Source organism: Takifugu rubripes, chromosome 4, assembly GCF_901000725.2.
Source record: "Takifugu rubripes chromosome 4, fTakRub1.2, whole genome shotgun sequence".
Lineage (NCBI taxonomy): Eukaryota > Metazoa > Chordata > Actinopteri > Tetraodontiformes > Tetraodontidae > Takifugu > Takifugu rubripes.
The window spans coordinates 12,768,893-12,784,406 of NC_042288.1; the positions used below are offsets into that span (position 1 = coordinate 12,768,893).

General features: G+C 46.8%; 1 protein-coding gene across 5 annotated transcripts in view; it reads right to left on the minus strand.

Moving 5' to 3' along the window:
• The window catches only part of slit1a (slit homolog 1a (Drosophila)), a 64,613-nt gene that overhangs the window by 37,263 nt on the left and 11,836 nt on the right, over window positions 1–15,514 (minus strand). For 4 of the 5 annotated variants that reach the window (XM_029834888.1, XM_011603356.2, XM_029834889.1 and 1 more), the window contains exon 4: window positions 14,998–15,069. In XM_029834888.1, coding sequence (XP_029690748.1) covers window positions 14,998–15,069 — 72 coding nt within the window. Of the gene's footprint in view, window positions 1–14,997; window positions 15,070–15,154; window positions 15,504–15,514 lie in introns of those variants that run through there. The other variant, XM_011603357.2, reaches the window with a different exon arrangement.

Genomic DNA, 15,514 nt, shown 5'->3' on the forward strand with positions numbered 1-15,514 from the left:
AACACCCTCTCGTATGCAGATACTCGAGTCACTTTGTTCAAATTTAACAATAAGATAGAATATGTCAACATATTCTGGAGTCTTTACAAAGAGAATCTGATGATAACTATATTCCTACATGAGAAAAATATTTTTTTTGCCTCTGGAGAGCCACACACTGGAGGTGGAAGCACATCGATCATCATCCACAATCATTAGCATAAAGACTGATTACTCCCCAGAGCTGCAACGCATCTGTGTTCAGTAATGAAAGCATGCCAGGACAGTTAGCATAAACTGCTGCGGCCAACCAGATGAGGCCAGCACCTTCAGAAAAGACAGATATGATAGATTCATGGGAAAAACAGTGGCTTTTTGTTCTTCAGAAGTCTAAGTTGAGCCAGCACGCCGCTGCGCTCGCTTGTATGATCCCCTCTCTGACAGCATGTGTCTTTGTGTGTTCTCCAAATCAACTTTCTGGATGGTTTTATTGCCATGAGTTCTGCATGGATGCCGATGCACAGCCCAGGGGCTAACAGCCTGCACATTTGCGTCTGTGTGCGTTTATGCCTGTGTGTCAGAAAGAGTGGCCCCCACCCCACCCCCCCTATTCCCCGGAGGAAGCTGGTAAGCTGTGTGTCGCAAAGCCATCCTGGCACTCAATAGAGGACCCGATGCCAGAGCAGGAGGCATGAAATTAAAACTCAGCACCAAGAAAAATGGGAGAGAAGTAGTCAGGGGGGATAGGAGGAAACAAAGGATAATAATAAAGATGCAGGACAGGATGTAATGACTGGCACTGTAAAATCATCAATATTCAGTCAGTCACCAAACAAAGGAAATTTGCTACGGGACATTGGGAATGTGCTCTGCATTAATGATGCCTGCTGAAATGGTTCCACGCCGCAACTGCATCTGGGGAGGGAGACTGTCAGACAAAAAAGAAACTTCTGCAGCTATACAAAAACCACAGCCCTCAACTGTTTGGAGAAAACGTGCCGCTGACCCCGAGAAGTTCAAGCCATATATCACTGTATGTGTTGACTCGCCATGTGGCCAGACGTACATTTGGTTTATGTTTCTTGTGATGGCAATAGATCATTCCGATGCATGACCTAGTTCTAATGAGACAGACTGTGTGTAGATCAGGTACCCCCTATGAGGTAGCCTTCCTTTACGCCAACTTTGACCTCCAGGATGAACGCGAACTCCTGAGAGGCTGTGATGGATATGCCAGACGTGGCGTGTGTGATATACACGTTTGGGTGTTTACCTGCTACATCCTGTGGCTGAACTTTGCCATTTATTTTCTCCTGTTGGTGTGTTTTGCTATTCCCTGCGAACCATCTCTCCTCAGCAGCCTGGCAGAGGTTGTTTACTGAGAAAACAAGCACACTCGGCTGCAGACACATTCACGGCTGGGAACAGCCCAACGGATGTCCTCTCTCTGAGGTTCCTATCTCACCCGGGCTCTGACCTTTCACCCCAGCTCTGTGAGTCAGGCTGAGAGCGCCCTGAGCGTGACTGATCCATTAGACTCCTGTGACAAGGATGAGGATGACATCTGAACCCCCACAAAGGGGAGGGGAGGGAGGAAGATGACGAACACGAGGAGGGCTGTGAAAAGCTGGGAGGGCATGAGCTTCCTTACATTTCAGTAATCAATTTTAAGAGCTGACTTCCTTGTTAATTAGTTGTAAATCAATGGCACAAGGATAACTTTGTCTGTCCTTTAGTTGCTTTAGATTTTCCTTTACTCTGGTTCGACTTAATGGGATCAAAAGCTGAACGTCGCAACAAAAATATCAGCTACAAAAGAGTAACTTTGTGAGAATCAAATATCTCCATAACCACTCAATGACACTGAGGTCCTGGAAAAGAGAGACCTCAGTCAGAAAGAGGAGTGGCGGTGCAAATAGGTGGGGAGCCGGAGCGATGAGGGGCAGGAGGAGGGGGAGGAGGAACTTTAAGGATGAGCGAGTGAGAGTGACAACACTGTCTGGAATGCTTTTGTCTGCATAGGCTAATATTTGTTGTTGGATTTTGCTCTTCCCCCTTCTCTTATTTGCCTTTGACAGAGAGGAATGAAAAGGAAGATAGCCAGCGGGGTTACCTAGTAGCAAGAATGCTGCGCATCTGCATATGCATCTGGGGGTGTGCAAGCAGACTCCCAAGCAGCAGGTGGTGGGGGGAAAAAAAAAAACCACAGATCAAGTAATCTTGTCCCACAAAAGTCGCCACTCGCTATTAACCCTGCTTAGTGCTGCGAATGGTTGGCAAACATGCAGCAGAAATGTGAGAGAGCATCAGAGATTACAGGCGACAAAGAATGAAGACGTACAAAGTCTTCCACACATTCTGCCAAGATCCCGTCCCCTCCCCTTACGCCCCCCCCCTCCCCCCCGGGGAGACAGGGGTTGCAGCAGCCTGGATGTCTGCCTGAAGGCCAGTCTCACAGCGGGCGTGCTGTAGCGGCAGGACTTTGATGTCTTTGTGGGGTGACTTCATGCCTCACGTCCACGCTCATTAACTTTGTCAATGACGGATCAATGCGGGCTCAGAGAAGGGTCCTCGGCTTCAAAATTACAAGCTATTGAGTGGTCTGAGCCTGGACTGACCTCGGCATCACTTGGAACACAACGCAGTTACAGACTGTTTGCACCCATTTAACAAGCTGAGCATCCTCACACGTTCATGCTCCTCTTAGGTCTGCTATTCTCCTGATTAGTGCTCACAGCCGGGAGTCAAGCCTCTTAACATCCCAGTTTTAATAGCTGGATTGCAGCCCCGCATCCTTTTTGCACTTAAACGCCAGTCGGACGGACGTAGACGCTCAGAACCCCACAAGCATGGGGGGCTCGTCTCGCACAGGAGACGCAGGGTCCAGATTTTAATCAAGTAGTCTCTAAAATAGTTAGTCTGATCTATTTCTGCTTTTATATTCACACTTTAATAGCTAAGGTTTTACTGAAAAGGAGTGTGAAAGAGAAACTCTAGGCTGGAAAATGGGCTGACAGAGATTCACCTTTTATTGGGGAAATTTGAGATCACAGTGACAACTTTGTGCCTTTTTAATGATAAAAAAAAAAATCTAATTTGTGCCACAGAGTTTAATGTATTCTGAACATGTTTTGCATTTAATCATAAGTGGCAGTGCAGAGATAATGAGGCTATCAGTATAGATTTCCATATGCCCGTCGTGCACCCAACACATGTAATACTCTCCATATGTTCCATAAGCTCTCATTATCTCATGAGTCAGTCACAAACACGTGCACACGCAATTTCCAACACTCACAAAACCAGAGAGCTCACCGCTGCTCTAAATATTTAAAAAGCGCGTCCGTCTGTCTGTCATTAAGGAAGCACCAGCACTGTGTGGTACCGTCCCGCTAACCCCAGATCCTCCTCCCTTCACTCATCTGAACCCAGCACATCGGGGTTAATGGCATCACTTCCTTTTCAGGTAAGCAGCCGTCCACACATGCAAGAGAGGTGAGTCAGGGACTGTTTGGTTAAGAGGTTCCGAGTTCCTGTCCTGCCTGGGCCTGCGGAGATATCGGGGTAAATCCTTTCCCTTCCCCACGACTTCCGTTCCGTAGACTCAGCCCAAATCCCGCTTTTATCGCTCTGTTTGCTCTGTTGAGCTCAGTAATGCTCTCTAGCGTCTCTCGCAAGGTAGGTGTTTATATGCATGTGTGTTTGTTCTGTCCCTCGTGGCAGAGCTTCCCCCAGCCCCATCAACAGACAGAATGCCAGCTGTAATAAGAAGGAACCCTGTGAGAACACACACTCAGCACAGACATGTTCCTGGAAAGGAGAGTGGCGGTATTACTCAGCTCCTGCAGACGTGGACGCATGTGACTGTGCGCGGGCCGGATTGTAAACACGCACTTTTCCTGAAGTTGAGGTGGTCTGTGGAGAGCTGCTCTCATTTCAAACATAATTTATTTATTAATCCCTCGCGTGGGACGCACACACACAAACATACAGACACGGTGACAGAAATTCTGCAGATTCTTCCGTCACGCTCCAACGATCAACCTCATTCCCTTTTCCTTTCCCTCACAACCTCCCTCTTCCCCCCCCGAAATCGATGGAGTGTTTTGTCACCCAACGCTGCGTTTCATGCAATATTCATCTGAAGAAACAAGCTCGTCTCACACTCAATGAATTTTCATAAACTCGGTTTGGTGCTGATTGGTAAATAAAAGGCTCGGCACACATGCGCGTACGGTGGCACACACCAGCAACCCCATTATCCAACCTTCGGGAGAGGGCTTTGTTTCGTACCGCTGGAATCTGACAGTGATTTATGGTAAAGGAGAGTCACACTACACCCTAACACACACAGCAAAACAAAGCAAGGTTACTGGTCCAAAACGGGGATACAAAGAGAGGTTAGCACTGCCCCCATGAAACTACACTCACAGCAGCTCGTGGCGGCACTCAGGTCAACATCACATGACTCACTAAACGAAGGCATTCTTCTCTTCTGACCGAGTATTCATTTCTTGACAAATATGAGAAACTCCAAATCCGTGTGTGTGTGTGTGTGTGTGAGTGGTTAAACCAGAGCAGCCAGACACACCCTACCTCACAGAGCAGGTATGCCCTCCACAATGCCTTCTGCTGGGGCACGTTGGATCCTCTTTACCTCCGCTATCAGTTACGGCTCAGGTGAAAACAATGCATTCCGACTGGCTCATTATGAGTGCCGAGAACAGAAAGTAGGGACTTAGCTGGTAATCCACAACTATTCTGGCTCTACCATTTTTGGAACACACACAGAGCCAGCAGTGGAGACCGTGATTCCCGAATGCTGCGTTTTTCCGAGGAAGGGCCTTCCTGACTTGGAGTGTGTATGTTTTTACTTAACCGTCAGCTGGGACTCACATAAGAGCTGTGAGATGTGGACCTTTAATGACGGGAGGACCAGAGAAAGCTTAGCAGTGTTGTGCATGAGAGTTGGATAAGAGATGAAACACTGTTTAAACACAAACACTGGAAGGTTGAAATACTCCAGAATTTAAGGGCTGCACTGTAGAATCTTTACAGAACAGACCTCTAGATCATTATTTTGTCAGTCTCAAAGAGGGAGAGGGAGAGAGACCCCAATTCTCATCATGGTCACAGCCATCTTGATGATTGACGACAGGAATTCAAGCATTACGACGTTATTCCGGTGTGTGTTTCAGAGAAAGGCAAGAGAAAGAGAGAGAGCTAGAAGATGAAGGAGAGAGCAGGTGCGAGCGCCTGCTATAGACAGGGGCCTTTTGAGTGTTGTGTAATTGCTTTAACAGTGGCTGCTTGTTTGTTTAATTTCCTCTTTAGAGCAGCTCCTGTGTTACACATTAATTATGTTTTCTGGGAGCCCCTCTCTGCACCTCCCCCTTACTCAGTGACTGACAGCTCGGATGCCTCCTGGCCCAGCCTGGCTCGGAGGAGAGGAGTGGGCGACTGAATAGCCTAATAAATGGTGAAGGAGGGGTTGGTCACACCCCGGTCTATTGTAGCAGTGCTGTCACGCCTGACCCTTATCCAAACACACACATACACACACAGTCACATGCACAAAAGCTACTCTGGATTTGCCAATTTCAGTTCAATTTGTATTCTTACAAATGTTTTAGGATTAATTGCGCAAGTTTAACTTCTGTTTCAGGGAAAAGTTTCAGGGGGAAAAAAAACAGATCATTTGTCCACTTATGTGTCCAAATATATGCTCCTATTCCTTCCAAAGCTTGTTTTATTTTTAAAAACAGACATATGCACCTTCACATTACCTCCATCAGCGCTAACCCTATAACCGACACCCCGGCTGCCCCCCGTATCCAAATGAGGCCCCAACCATCGCCTAGCAACCCCAGAACAATGAGCTCCAAGGAGAGGGAATGGCTTGAGCAAAGGGCAGGCTATTCTCTGGAGATGGAGGGAGGGATGGAGGGATAGGAGCCAAGGTGGGAAGAGGAGGGGATGAGGGGTGATGGGAATGGCATGAGGACACATCTTTAACCGCGTCACAAAGATGGAGGCTGCCTGGGAAACAAGGCTGCGCTTCAGTAACCTCGCTGGACACTTTTGCTTAACTCGGCTGCACGGAGACTCGGTCACACAACTGGGAGCAAACGGTCAAGCTAATTAGTACAGCAAGAATTATGAGAATGCTGAGAACATCTCAGAAAAACTATTTCAAAGATAATTTATTATAAAATAAGATATTATAGAAGCCGTGTCCTCTTCCAAGAAACATTGAAATGTTTCTCTTATCGCAGATGGACAACATTATGACAAAAACAAGGACGCTGGCTGAGCTCAAACTGCATGAGAAATTTTTATCAGCCCGGTGTCTCTTTTTCTTTGGAGAGAATGTTAGTGCGGATACATCACCATCGCTACGAAGGTCAATGAGGGCGAAAAAGCCGTGAGACCAAATGCATCATAGCCATACTTTGCTAAATCAGTCTCCATGGAAACCATAAGGAACTTTACTATAAAAAGCCCAAGATGCAATGGAACGCATCAGGTACACCGTAAATAACGTTTCCTGTATCACGATTGTGCTTCTGTTATTACAGCAAACTATTTGAGAAGGTTTGGTAGAAAAGTGGCACAAATGAAACATCTAAATGTTGAGGAAGCATGGAGGGTTGTCAGGTCTGCCAACGTCTTCCATGACGGAGTGTCACAGGGCAGAGAAGAAGAATTTAGTTTTGATCACTCCAATCAAAACCCGTCCGTCGGGCTTTCATATCTGGATTTCATCAGGACAGTTTGATGACAAGAAAAGATGTCAAGAAAAGAAACAGAGGGTGGTGAAAGAATTGAATTTGTGTGCCTGCATTTGATTTCTGGCCTATAGTGTTGCTCGGCTAGAAGTATTTGACCTTTGGTGGCTTGCAAATAAGGAGAAAGGTCTCTGGGATAATGTATTGGACAGCGGAACGCTTTAATTTAGACAGACCATAATATTTGCTCTACTCTTTGGTGGCTCGGACTGTCTTTGTGTCTGGCCCAGGGCTGTCTTGACTTCATGGGAACTGTCTGCATCTCCAGGTCTGCTCCACGCTCCAGTTGACCCTCACTCTTCACAATCCAGCGCTGGTAATATCCACTCCACCAACACCAGCACCCACGACACCCCTCCAAACCAGTGGCTTGATCTCCACATGAAAGAGTCTGCAAGCTCATTACTATAGATGGGGCTCACCAGGGCCTCCAGTCCGTGGGCCTTGTCTAAGCCGCAGAGGATGGAGAAATTCATTTGGGAAGGGGGGGGAGAAGGAAAGGAGAATGGGCGCTTTCTTTCCATCCAGGCATCCAGGTGTTAAAGGTGGAGATAAGACACAGGGAGGAGTTAATAAAGGGGGAGGAAGGAAGGAAGAAAGTAGAACAAGGGAGATGAGAGAGGAAGTGAGGTACAGCCAAGGGGGCAGGGGGATATGACAGGGAGAAAATCTGACAGCTTGAGGAGGGTTTTTTTTTACTGCCATCTCTGTAGCGTTTCATCCTCTGCAGGCTCCCGGTGCCACTAAGGCCTCCTCCAGAGTCCAGCTTTGAAGTGATAATGGGGCTTTTGGCTAATGCTCCTCTGCAGGTGCCATCACGCTCTGTCTCCCAGCGTGGCCACGTTAGATGAGAAGAGATTAGAATCCCTTCAAGGTCCATAGATAAGACCAATCTTTCCTCTCATGCATCTTTTTCCTTACCTGCCCACCTCATTTACTCAATCCTAGACTGTTGATCACACCACTTCCTCCGTTTGCTCCTCCACATTTCATTCCTTTGCCTCCACGGACCACAATAAACACAAAGGGATTATAAATCCGTCACTGCATTTGCCATCTCCACTTTTCAGTCAGCGGATTGGTGGCATAGAAACTGTTACTGCAGGTTAACAGGTCCTACCTCACATCCAACACTCATTTCTGGAAGCTCTTATTTGGGCGTGGCAGGTGTGTTTGCACGCATCTCACAGGCAGCAGAGAAAAACAAATTGATTCCACCCCCAGTTATTTCTTGCTACAACTAAAAAGCAGAGCTGCCCACCACTCTTACACACACACACACACACACCCAACAGCACACTGTTTTTCATCAAAAAGTGTGTCTGCAGTCGGCACACACATACAGTCGGGGGCTAATGAGATCACCGCTTCTCACTGTGATACCGACAGGAAAGTATCGTGGGAGCCAATATTGGAAGACGAACGGCATTTGTAATTCAGTTTTCCCTCTTTCCCTCTTGCTTTGTTCATGCATCCAACAACTTGCTGTGTGTGTGTGTGGGGGGGGGGGGGGGGGGCAGTCGACAAACCGGAGCAGACACGTGTTTTCTGTGTAATGAGAATTGTAATAGGTGGGAAAAGGACAGAACAAGGAGGAGTGTGAGCAAGGAGTCAACGCCGTGGAGACATTTGAATATTTCCCCATTTTTTGTTCACATTTTTTCAGTACACGCATAAATGTGCATTATTGGATGCAAGCCTATACACACATTGTTTATGTATGCACGGTCAATAGTCTGACCTCTGCCCTCTACATATTAAAGTATCCTTGTGGGACATAATGGAACCCAATGGTGCTCCTTTGCTATATAAATGCACATGAGTAGTTATGTTAGTGGTTGGAAGCTAATATGTAGTAATATAAACTGATTACAGATTAACTGACAATGAAAATCGCATGCCAACGTTTAGCAACCAGGTTCTTCGCAATACACTCCAAAATTCAATTCCAAACAATTCATTAAGCAATCCTCCTTAAATCGCTCCAAAGCTGGCAGCTGCAGGAATAGAAGACCTGAGATACTGGGTTCACTTACCCAAACAAGAGTTTCCCAACCTGTTGCCACAAGTTTGCTCCTTTCACCACCAACCAACACGGTCGCACTCTTATTAAGCTCAGAATAGCACTCGTGGCACACAGCGAGTCTTTGTGTGTCAGTCCTGGTCCGGTTTTCACATTCAGCCGCCGGTATGTGGCAGCCTGTGGAGCCTTTGGAACAAAAGGCCCAGAGGTGTACTAAGTATAAAGCTCTAAGAATGGACCTTCTCGCCACAGACAGAGAGGAGACGGAGCCCAGCGCTCGCACACGAGCTGACAAGAAATATAGTCGGAGGAAATATAGACAGAGCCAGAAGATACAGAGATGAGTATTGAATCTTATATAATTACACAGAACCCCAAAAAACCCTGTCTGCATCAATTACACCTCACTTTCTCTAAGCAATTAGCCCAGATCTCATTTAGAAAATGAGCCTCATTGTGCACAATTTAGCCTCCCTTGTCTGTCTGTGTGTGTTCTGCTGCTTTGAAGAGGTAAACAGCCCCAACCTGAAGCCTCCACAGAGCATTGGTTGCTACGGCAGCAAATCAGCGGGAATGGGCAGAGCAAAGGCATTTGTCTGATTGTTTGTTTGTGTGGAAGTGTGCAGTTTGTTTGTTTTGTTTTAATCTTAAAATCAGAGACAAAGCCCAAGGCCACAGGATGGGGGGGGTTGGAACACTCATTTGCTGCACGCATCTGGGTTTGTTGGGCAAAACTGGTGTGTGTGTTCCGTCCTCCTCGACTGTAGGGAAACACACCCTCTCTCCCCACACCTAAAGGGAGCAGAGGCAGAATTTAAGTCTGCTTGGGTTGCTTCCAACAATGAGACCCAGAGTCCCCAGTCCAGACCCTAACAGCTAATAACTGGAGATTCCACCCAGACAGTGTTCTTCCTGCAATGCTGCTCACACACTCACACTTGTAGTTCTATCTTAGTGAGGGCTTTCATAGGCCTAATGGTTTACCCAGTTTGTTACCCTAACATCCCAACTAACCCTCTAACCTTACCCAAACCACAGTCTAACCTGTCTTAACCCTCAAACAGTCCTTTAAGGTTGTGAGGACAAGCGAAAATGTCCTCGCTTCCCAAAAATGTCCTCATTGTGTTAGTCGAAGGTGGATTTTGGTACTCAGTATGTAGCAAGTACAAGAACACACACATGAGCGCGTACAAAGTAACACCAGTAAGATCTTCTGCAGAACTGTAACAAGATAGACAGACGCGCTGAGTGAGGGGAAACAGCTATCATGGAGCAATCACACAATGTCTTGAAGAATTTGTTCTACAGGGATGTAGCACACACAGAACATGTCTTCAGATACACAAGTTGGATGAAGCAACTAACACTATGTGGGTTGTTATTCCTGAAAGGTTTTGCAACATTCCACGAGCCCCTGAGTGTGAGTGAACACACCCGTAGGTCTGAGAGAGAGAGAGAGAGAGAGGACGTGAGGGCAGTCTTTTCTCCCCTCTGTGTCAGCTCCAATCTGGACCAGTCAAAGCCAGCCATTACAGTGGCAAATTGTCAACAGCAGCACAGAGGAGGAGGAAGAAGAGGTGGAAGAGGAAGAGGAAGAGGAGGAGGAGACCTCACTGTGTGAAATCCCTGTGTGTGTATAGTCATGACGGATCTAGACCACACTGTGATGTCTTATTCATGCCGAATCAATTCATAATGACCAGATCAGTCCCGACTGTTATGTGTATGTGTGCGCACACACACACATACACACACACACACACACACACACTTATACAGCGGATGAATGATCCAAACAATACGCAGGGTGACATGGTCATCTCAGAAGTGTGTGTGTATTTTGAACATGGTGATCTGGTAGGAGTGAGTATGTGGAGCGGTGTGTACCAGACACTGGACACACACGCAACAGAGCGCTGATGTCCCAGCGCTTCAGAGTGAATATTTAACAGGCTTCAATCCATCTGTTCCATTATTCATGGGGAAGGACACGGAATCGTTAGTAAATATAAACACCGCTGTTTCTCTCCCACTTTAACCACATCCTCGCTCCTCCTGCACCTCTCATTCACTTTTCCCTCACTTTCTTCTCCTCCCTTGTTCTTCCTCTCCTCTTGACGCAGTTTTAAATATTTCAGATGGCGGAGTGGTTTTTAAATTACCCCCTTTTGGCTTCCGCTGTCCTCACATGGTTTGGTCTGCACTTTTCTCACACACACGGTCCGAATCGTAAAGAAAACAGCGACAAGCCATAAAACCCGCTTTTACCAGCTGACGAGGACAGAGGCAGGAAGAGGGGCAGAGGCAAGACCTCCTGGCCCCCCTCAGCTCAGACGCCCCTGCAAGTGTCTGAACTCTACAAGCGTTGCTGTTTGGAGTTTGCTCCTTACAGGCAAATGTAGAAAAAAGAACTTTGCTAAGTTGGTATTGTTATGCGATATCTTCATTTAGTGCTGTGCCTCGACAACAGGGAACCAAAACAAAGCACCATTTCTGACTCCTCAGTTTGAGCTATCAGCTGTTTAAGTCAGCAGATTGCCTGATGCGAGCATGTGTGCGCATTTTGCTTTCAATGTGCCTAAAGTTAACTCTGCTGAAGTCTTTGCTCTCAGTGTTTACTTAGTGTCAGACAAACTGTAGTCAAGAAATCAGGATGTCTGCCATCAATGGCACGGAAACCTCCTGACGGGTTGCCATGGGGACTGCTGCCAAGCACTGGCTCAAATGGTCCTCGGAGAGAGAGAGAGAGGGAACGAGAGAGACGAGGCAGGTCATTCACAAGCAGAAACAAAGAGAAGGAAATGACAAGACTAGCTCGGACCATTAATGGCTTGCCAGACCCATATACATGCACAGACACACACACACACACACACACACACAGCAGCGTACTATACAAACACTTAAAAACAGCCACAAAGAAGAAATAAAATGGCACATTCAAGTCAGTCTTTCAGTCACACATACACAAAAAAAGAGTTAATTTTCTTGCTTTGTGGCACAAAAAAGGGCTTGGAACACCAGAGTGAGTTTCTAAAGCAATCAAACTGGAACAGATGAAAGGAGAAAACAGGCGGCTGAGCATCGAGTGGAAACAAAGTCAGTTACATACTGTGACAGACAGACGATTTACAGATTTTAATGATAGTGCACATTATTTATTCTAGATCATTTCCCCTCAGCTATTGCCTATAATTCTCTTGCTGAGCGACCGTTCCCTAAGAATCAAACAAACAGAAAACACTGCATCCCTCCAGAGGAGGAACAGAGGTTCGACAAAAAGATAAAACCGCTCTTTTATCCGCAGTAAAAAAGCCGTATAAAGAATGCACTCCCTCACTCTTGGCCTGCCATCTACACATTAGTGCACTCAGATGTAATTATTGGGTTGTGCCTAATTAGCGTCTTCCTCTTTTTATCCTCAATGTCATGTGTCATCCTGCAAGCGGGTGTGTTCAAATTGCGTGTACCAGAGTACCTGTTGTCAGGCATAAATATTGAAAAGAAACTTCCCACCCTTCTGTCTTTTGCAGGGTTTCCTTGGCTCCCCTGTAGTGCAGGTAGTACCACGCCCTCCTCCTCCTAATACCTCCTGGGGAGAAACACAAGGGATAACCTCTGCAAACAGCCCTCACCCCACCGTGTCACTCTGCGCGTTAGTCATTATCGAAAGCAGCACCCATTTAAATGCATATTTGTCTTTGGTGCAGCAATCCCCCCCAACACACACACATACACACACCCAAAATGCCCCCTTGGGTCTCTTTTCTTCCACCACCCCCAACCGAGCCCAAAAACAGATGCTATTCCCTGGGGCCGGCTATCCAGCTAACTTCTCGGCACTGCTCTGAATCTGCTCACCTATCCCCCCATTCCACAGTCTCTCCTTCCTCCCGCTCTCCCACTGCGCAAAGACACAAATTACAGACACGGATGAGCAGATTACAGGTCTGAAATGTAGTGGAAGTGGGATAAGGAGAACTCAGAGGTGGTGGGCTGCTGCAAACAGGTCGTTAAAAGTGATGGATGCAACTCTATTTTCACTGTTATTGTTCAACGGCTCTATGCAGCGGCTCTCACTTCTGCGCCGTTGTTCCCATGCTGCCTCGCCAGCGTCATCCATCACGGGCCGCTTTAACTATCTGTAATCATCTCTAATCAATTCCAATTATCTCTCCTTTGCCCCTCATGCATCAATGTCTCTGGTATCTCTCACGCGTGGGAAGAGACAGAGGAGCAAAAGATGTAAAAGTATAAAGCGAAAGCATGTTCAACATAAGTTTGAAACCGAGTTCATTTGTACTTCCCCCCACCAACCCCACCAGCTTGCCCTTTCCACTCCCAGCTTACATGCGTTAATTTACTATCTTCTCTTTGTAGTGAAGCCTCATTATCCTATTAGTTAAATGACTGCAAGTATGTGGAGTGTGTAAAATCTCCCCGCAAAACAACAGTCATCTGCTCATTTACCCAACAGCCTTTCATTAAACCGGCTGGCTTTTCCTCAGTGAGGGGAGCTATCTCATCTGTTCGGCTTCCATCCTAAAAGTTCCCCTTTTGGATTTGTCCTCATATCAGCAAGTCTATGAGAAGCAGCCATTTTGCAAAGCTCTCCCTCAAAACCTCACTGACCCAAAACAGAGTACAAAGAAGAGTAGAGAAGTCGAGGAAAAGGGGGAAGAGACATTAATTCTGCTCCCAGAAGTAGTGAAACCATCTTGGGTCGGACTATCTAACATTAACCTCTCATGTTTGGATCATAATCCAGATGCTACAAGGCCCAGTAAGCTTTTTGAAAAAGGCAAACACACACACACACACACTCAAAAGTTTGTTCAAACCTGCTGGTGGGAGTAGGAGTCTGCAAACATTAACTGAATCAGCCTGAAAAACAATGTTTTGACCCAGACACACAGCTCAGGACACAAGAGTCACATTAGATTTTTTTTTTAAAAAACAACCTCTTGTCTCCTCTCCTCCTGCTCTCACAACACACATCCGGATTTGTAACAAGTATCACATGAAAGTCTAACAAAAGTTGCAATGCATTGAGATCCACGGCTACAGCTGAAAAATGTATTTCCCCTCCACACGGAAAACTTCAAGGTCCATTCCTGCTCTGTTCTATATGGCTGCGGATGAAGAACAAATGAGTGTATACGCAGACACATAGCGAACCAATTACGGACTGTTAAACAAACTCTACAGATCATGGCAGAAAAGCCTGCACGGGTGAGAATAATGAGCGTGAAGTTAGATTGGACGAAACAGCGGCGCTGTGTTAGCACAATCCCCTCGCTGTTGGCAGAGGCTGCTGCTCCAGATGGACTAATCACGCTTGTTCAAGGCCATGCTCTGGTCTGGAAGGCCTCGGCCTGTTCTCTGTCTGTTCCATCAAAAGACGGCTAAGTGCTGCTCCGTGTTGGCGGGGGAAGCCTCGTTCTCTCGCCCCGGAGCCCCGCAGGTCGGGTTTGGCATAATGGAAGGCGACATGAAACGATCCCTCAGAGGAAGTGACAGATAGATTCAAGATGGCGTTAAACATCGATCCTAAGACGAACATATGGAAGGCTGAGTTCCAGGATCGCGGGTTAGTACCACCGTGTGGGTTGAAGAGTGGGAAATGATTTTTCCACATCCCTGTATTTCATTATTCCCAGATGCTGCAGGTAATGTGAACTGGAATAATGGGTGCTGGAATGATCGGCAAGCAACAGGAAGACTGATTATGACGTTAAAGAAGAAAGGAAAACAGCGAGGCGCGCTGCAGAGGGGGGATAAACGTTAAGCGCTATTGGGGGATTTTGTCACCACATGAGGTGCGCGAGTGTGAGGATGAGTGGGCGTTTAACAGGATGGGATCGGCCTTAACAAGTGGAAAGTAAATGAAAACTGCGATGACACGTCTTATTCCACCGGGATAGTAAACTCTGGGAAATTCTTGTGTGACAGGCTTGGAATACAATTCAAAGTCTGTCAAAGTTGGAAAAGGTACCGAAATAACTGATCCGTGCCTTCAAAGGACGCAGCAGCCTTCACATAAGCTAAAATAAAACCACAGACAACATCCAGCAAGACTTAACAACACCGATGGCTCGAGGAGCGTGTAAGGTCAAAGGGAGGAGGTTAGTGTGTGTGTGCGTGTGTGTGTGTTTTGAAAGCAGGCCAGCAGAGTGGGAAAAGACACTCGGAAGTGACTGTACTTACAGTCGAGACAGCGCAGGGTTCTTCTGGAACAGCAACTCGGGAAGCTGCTGCAGTTGATTACGGTTCAGCCGCCTGCAGCAGGAAAAACATATGATCAACCGGTGGGCCTGTGTGTGTCGGTCTGTGTGTGTCGGCCTGTCCAGATGTGTGCCCTCACATGGGCTGGGAATCAGGCCTGTCGTAGCTCCGGCTCCAGCCAGGGGCTATTGTGTTTCAACTGCTCTGGATGTCAAATAAATATCAAACCCAAAGTTCAGGGAAATTAAGCTTCAAGTCGGAGACGGCGCTGTAAATTATCTCCGTGCGGTTAAATAACAACGCCGCATCTGCTCGAATTCAATCCCCCCACCGACTTTCCCAGAGCAGGAGAATAATAACATTCTTTTTTTAAACAAGTGAATCGGATCCACTGGAACCTGCACCAAACGTGAACTGATAGGCCGCACTATCAAAACAAGATGCTTTCAAACACAAAAGAGAATTAGATGAGCCAACTGAAGCTTAAGGAGGTACTGAC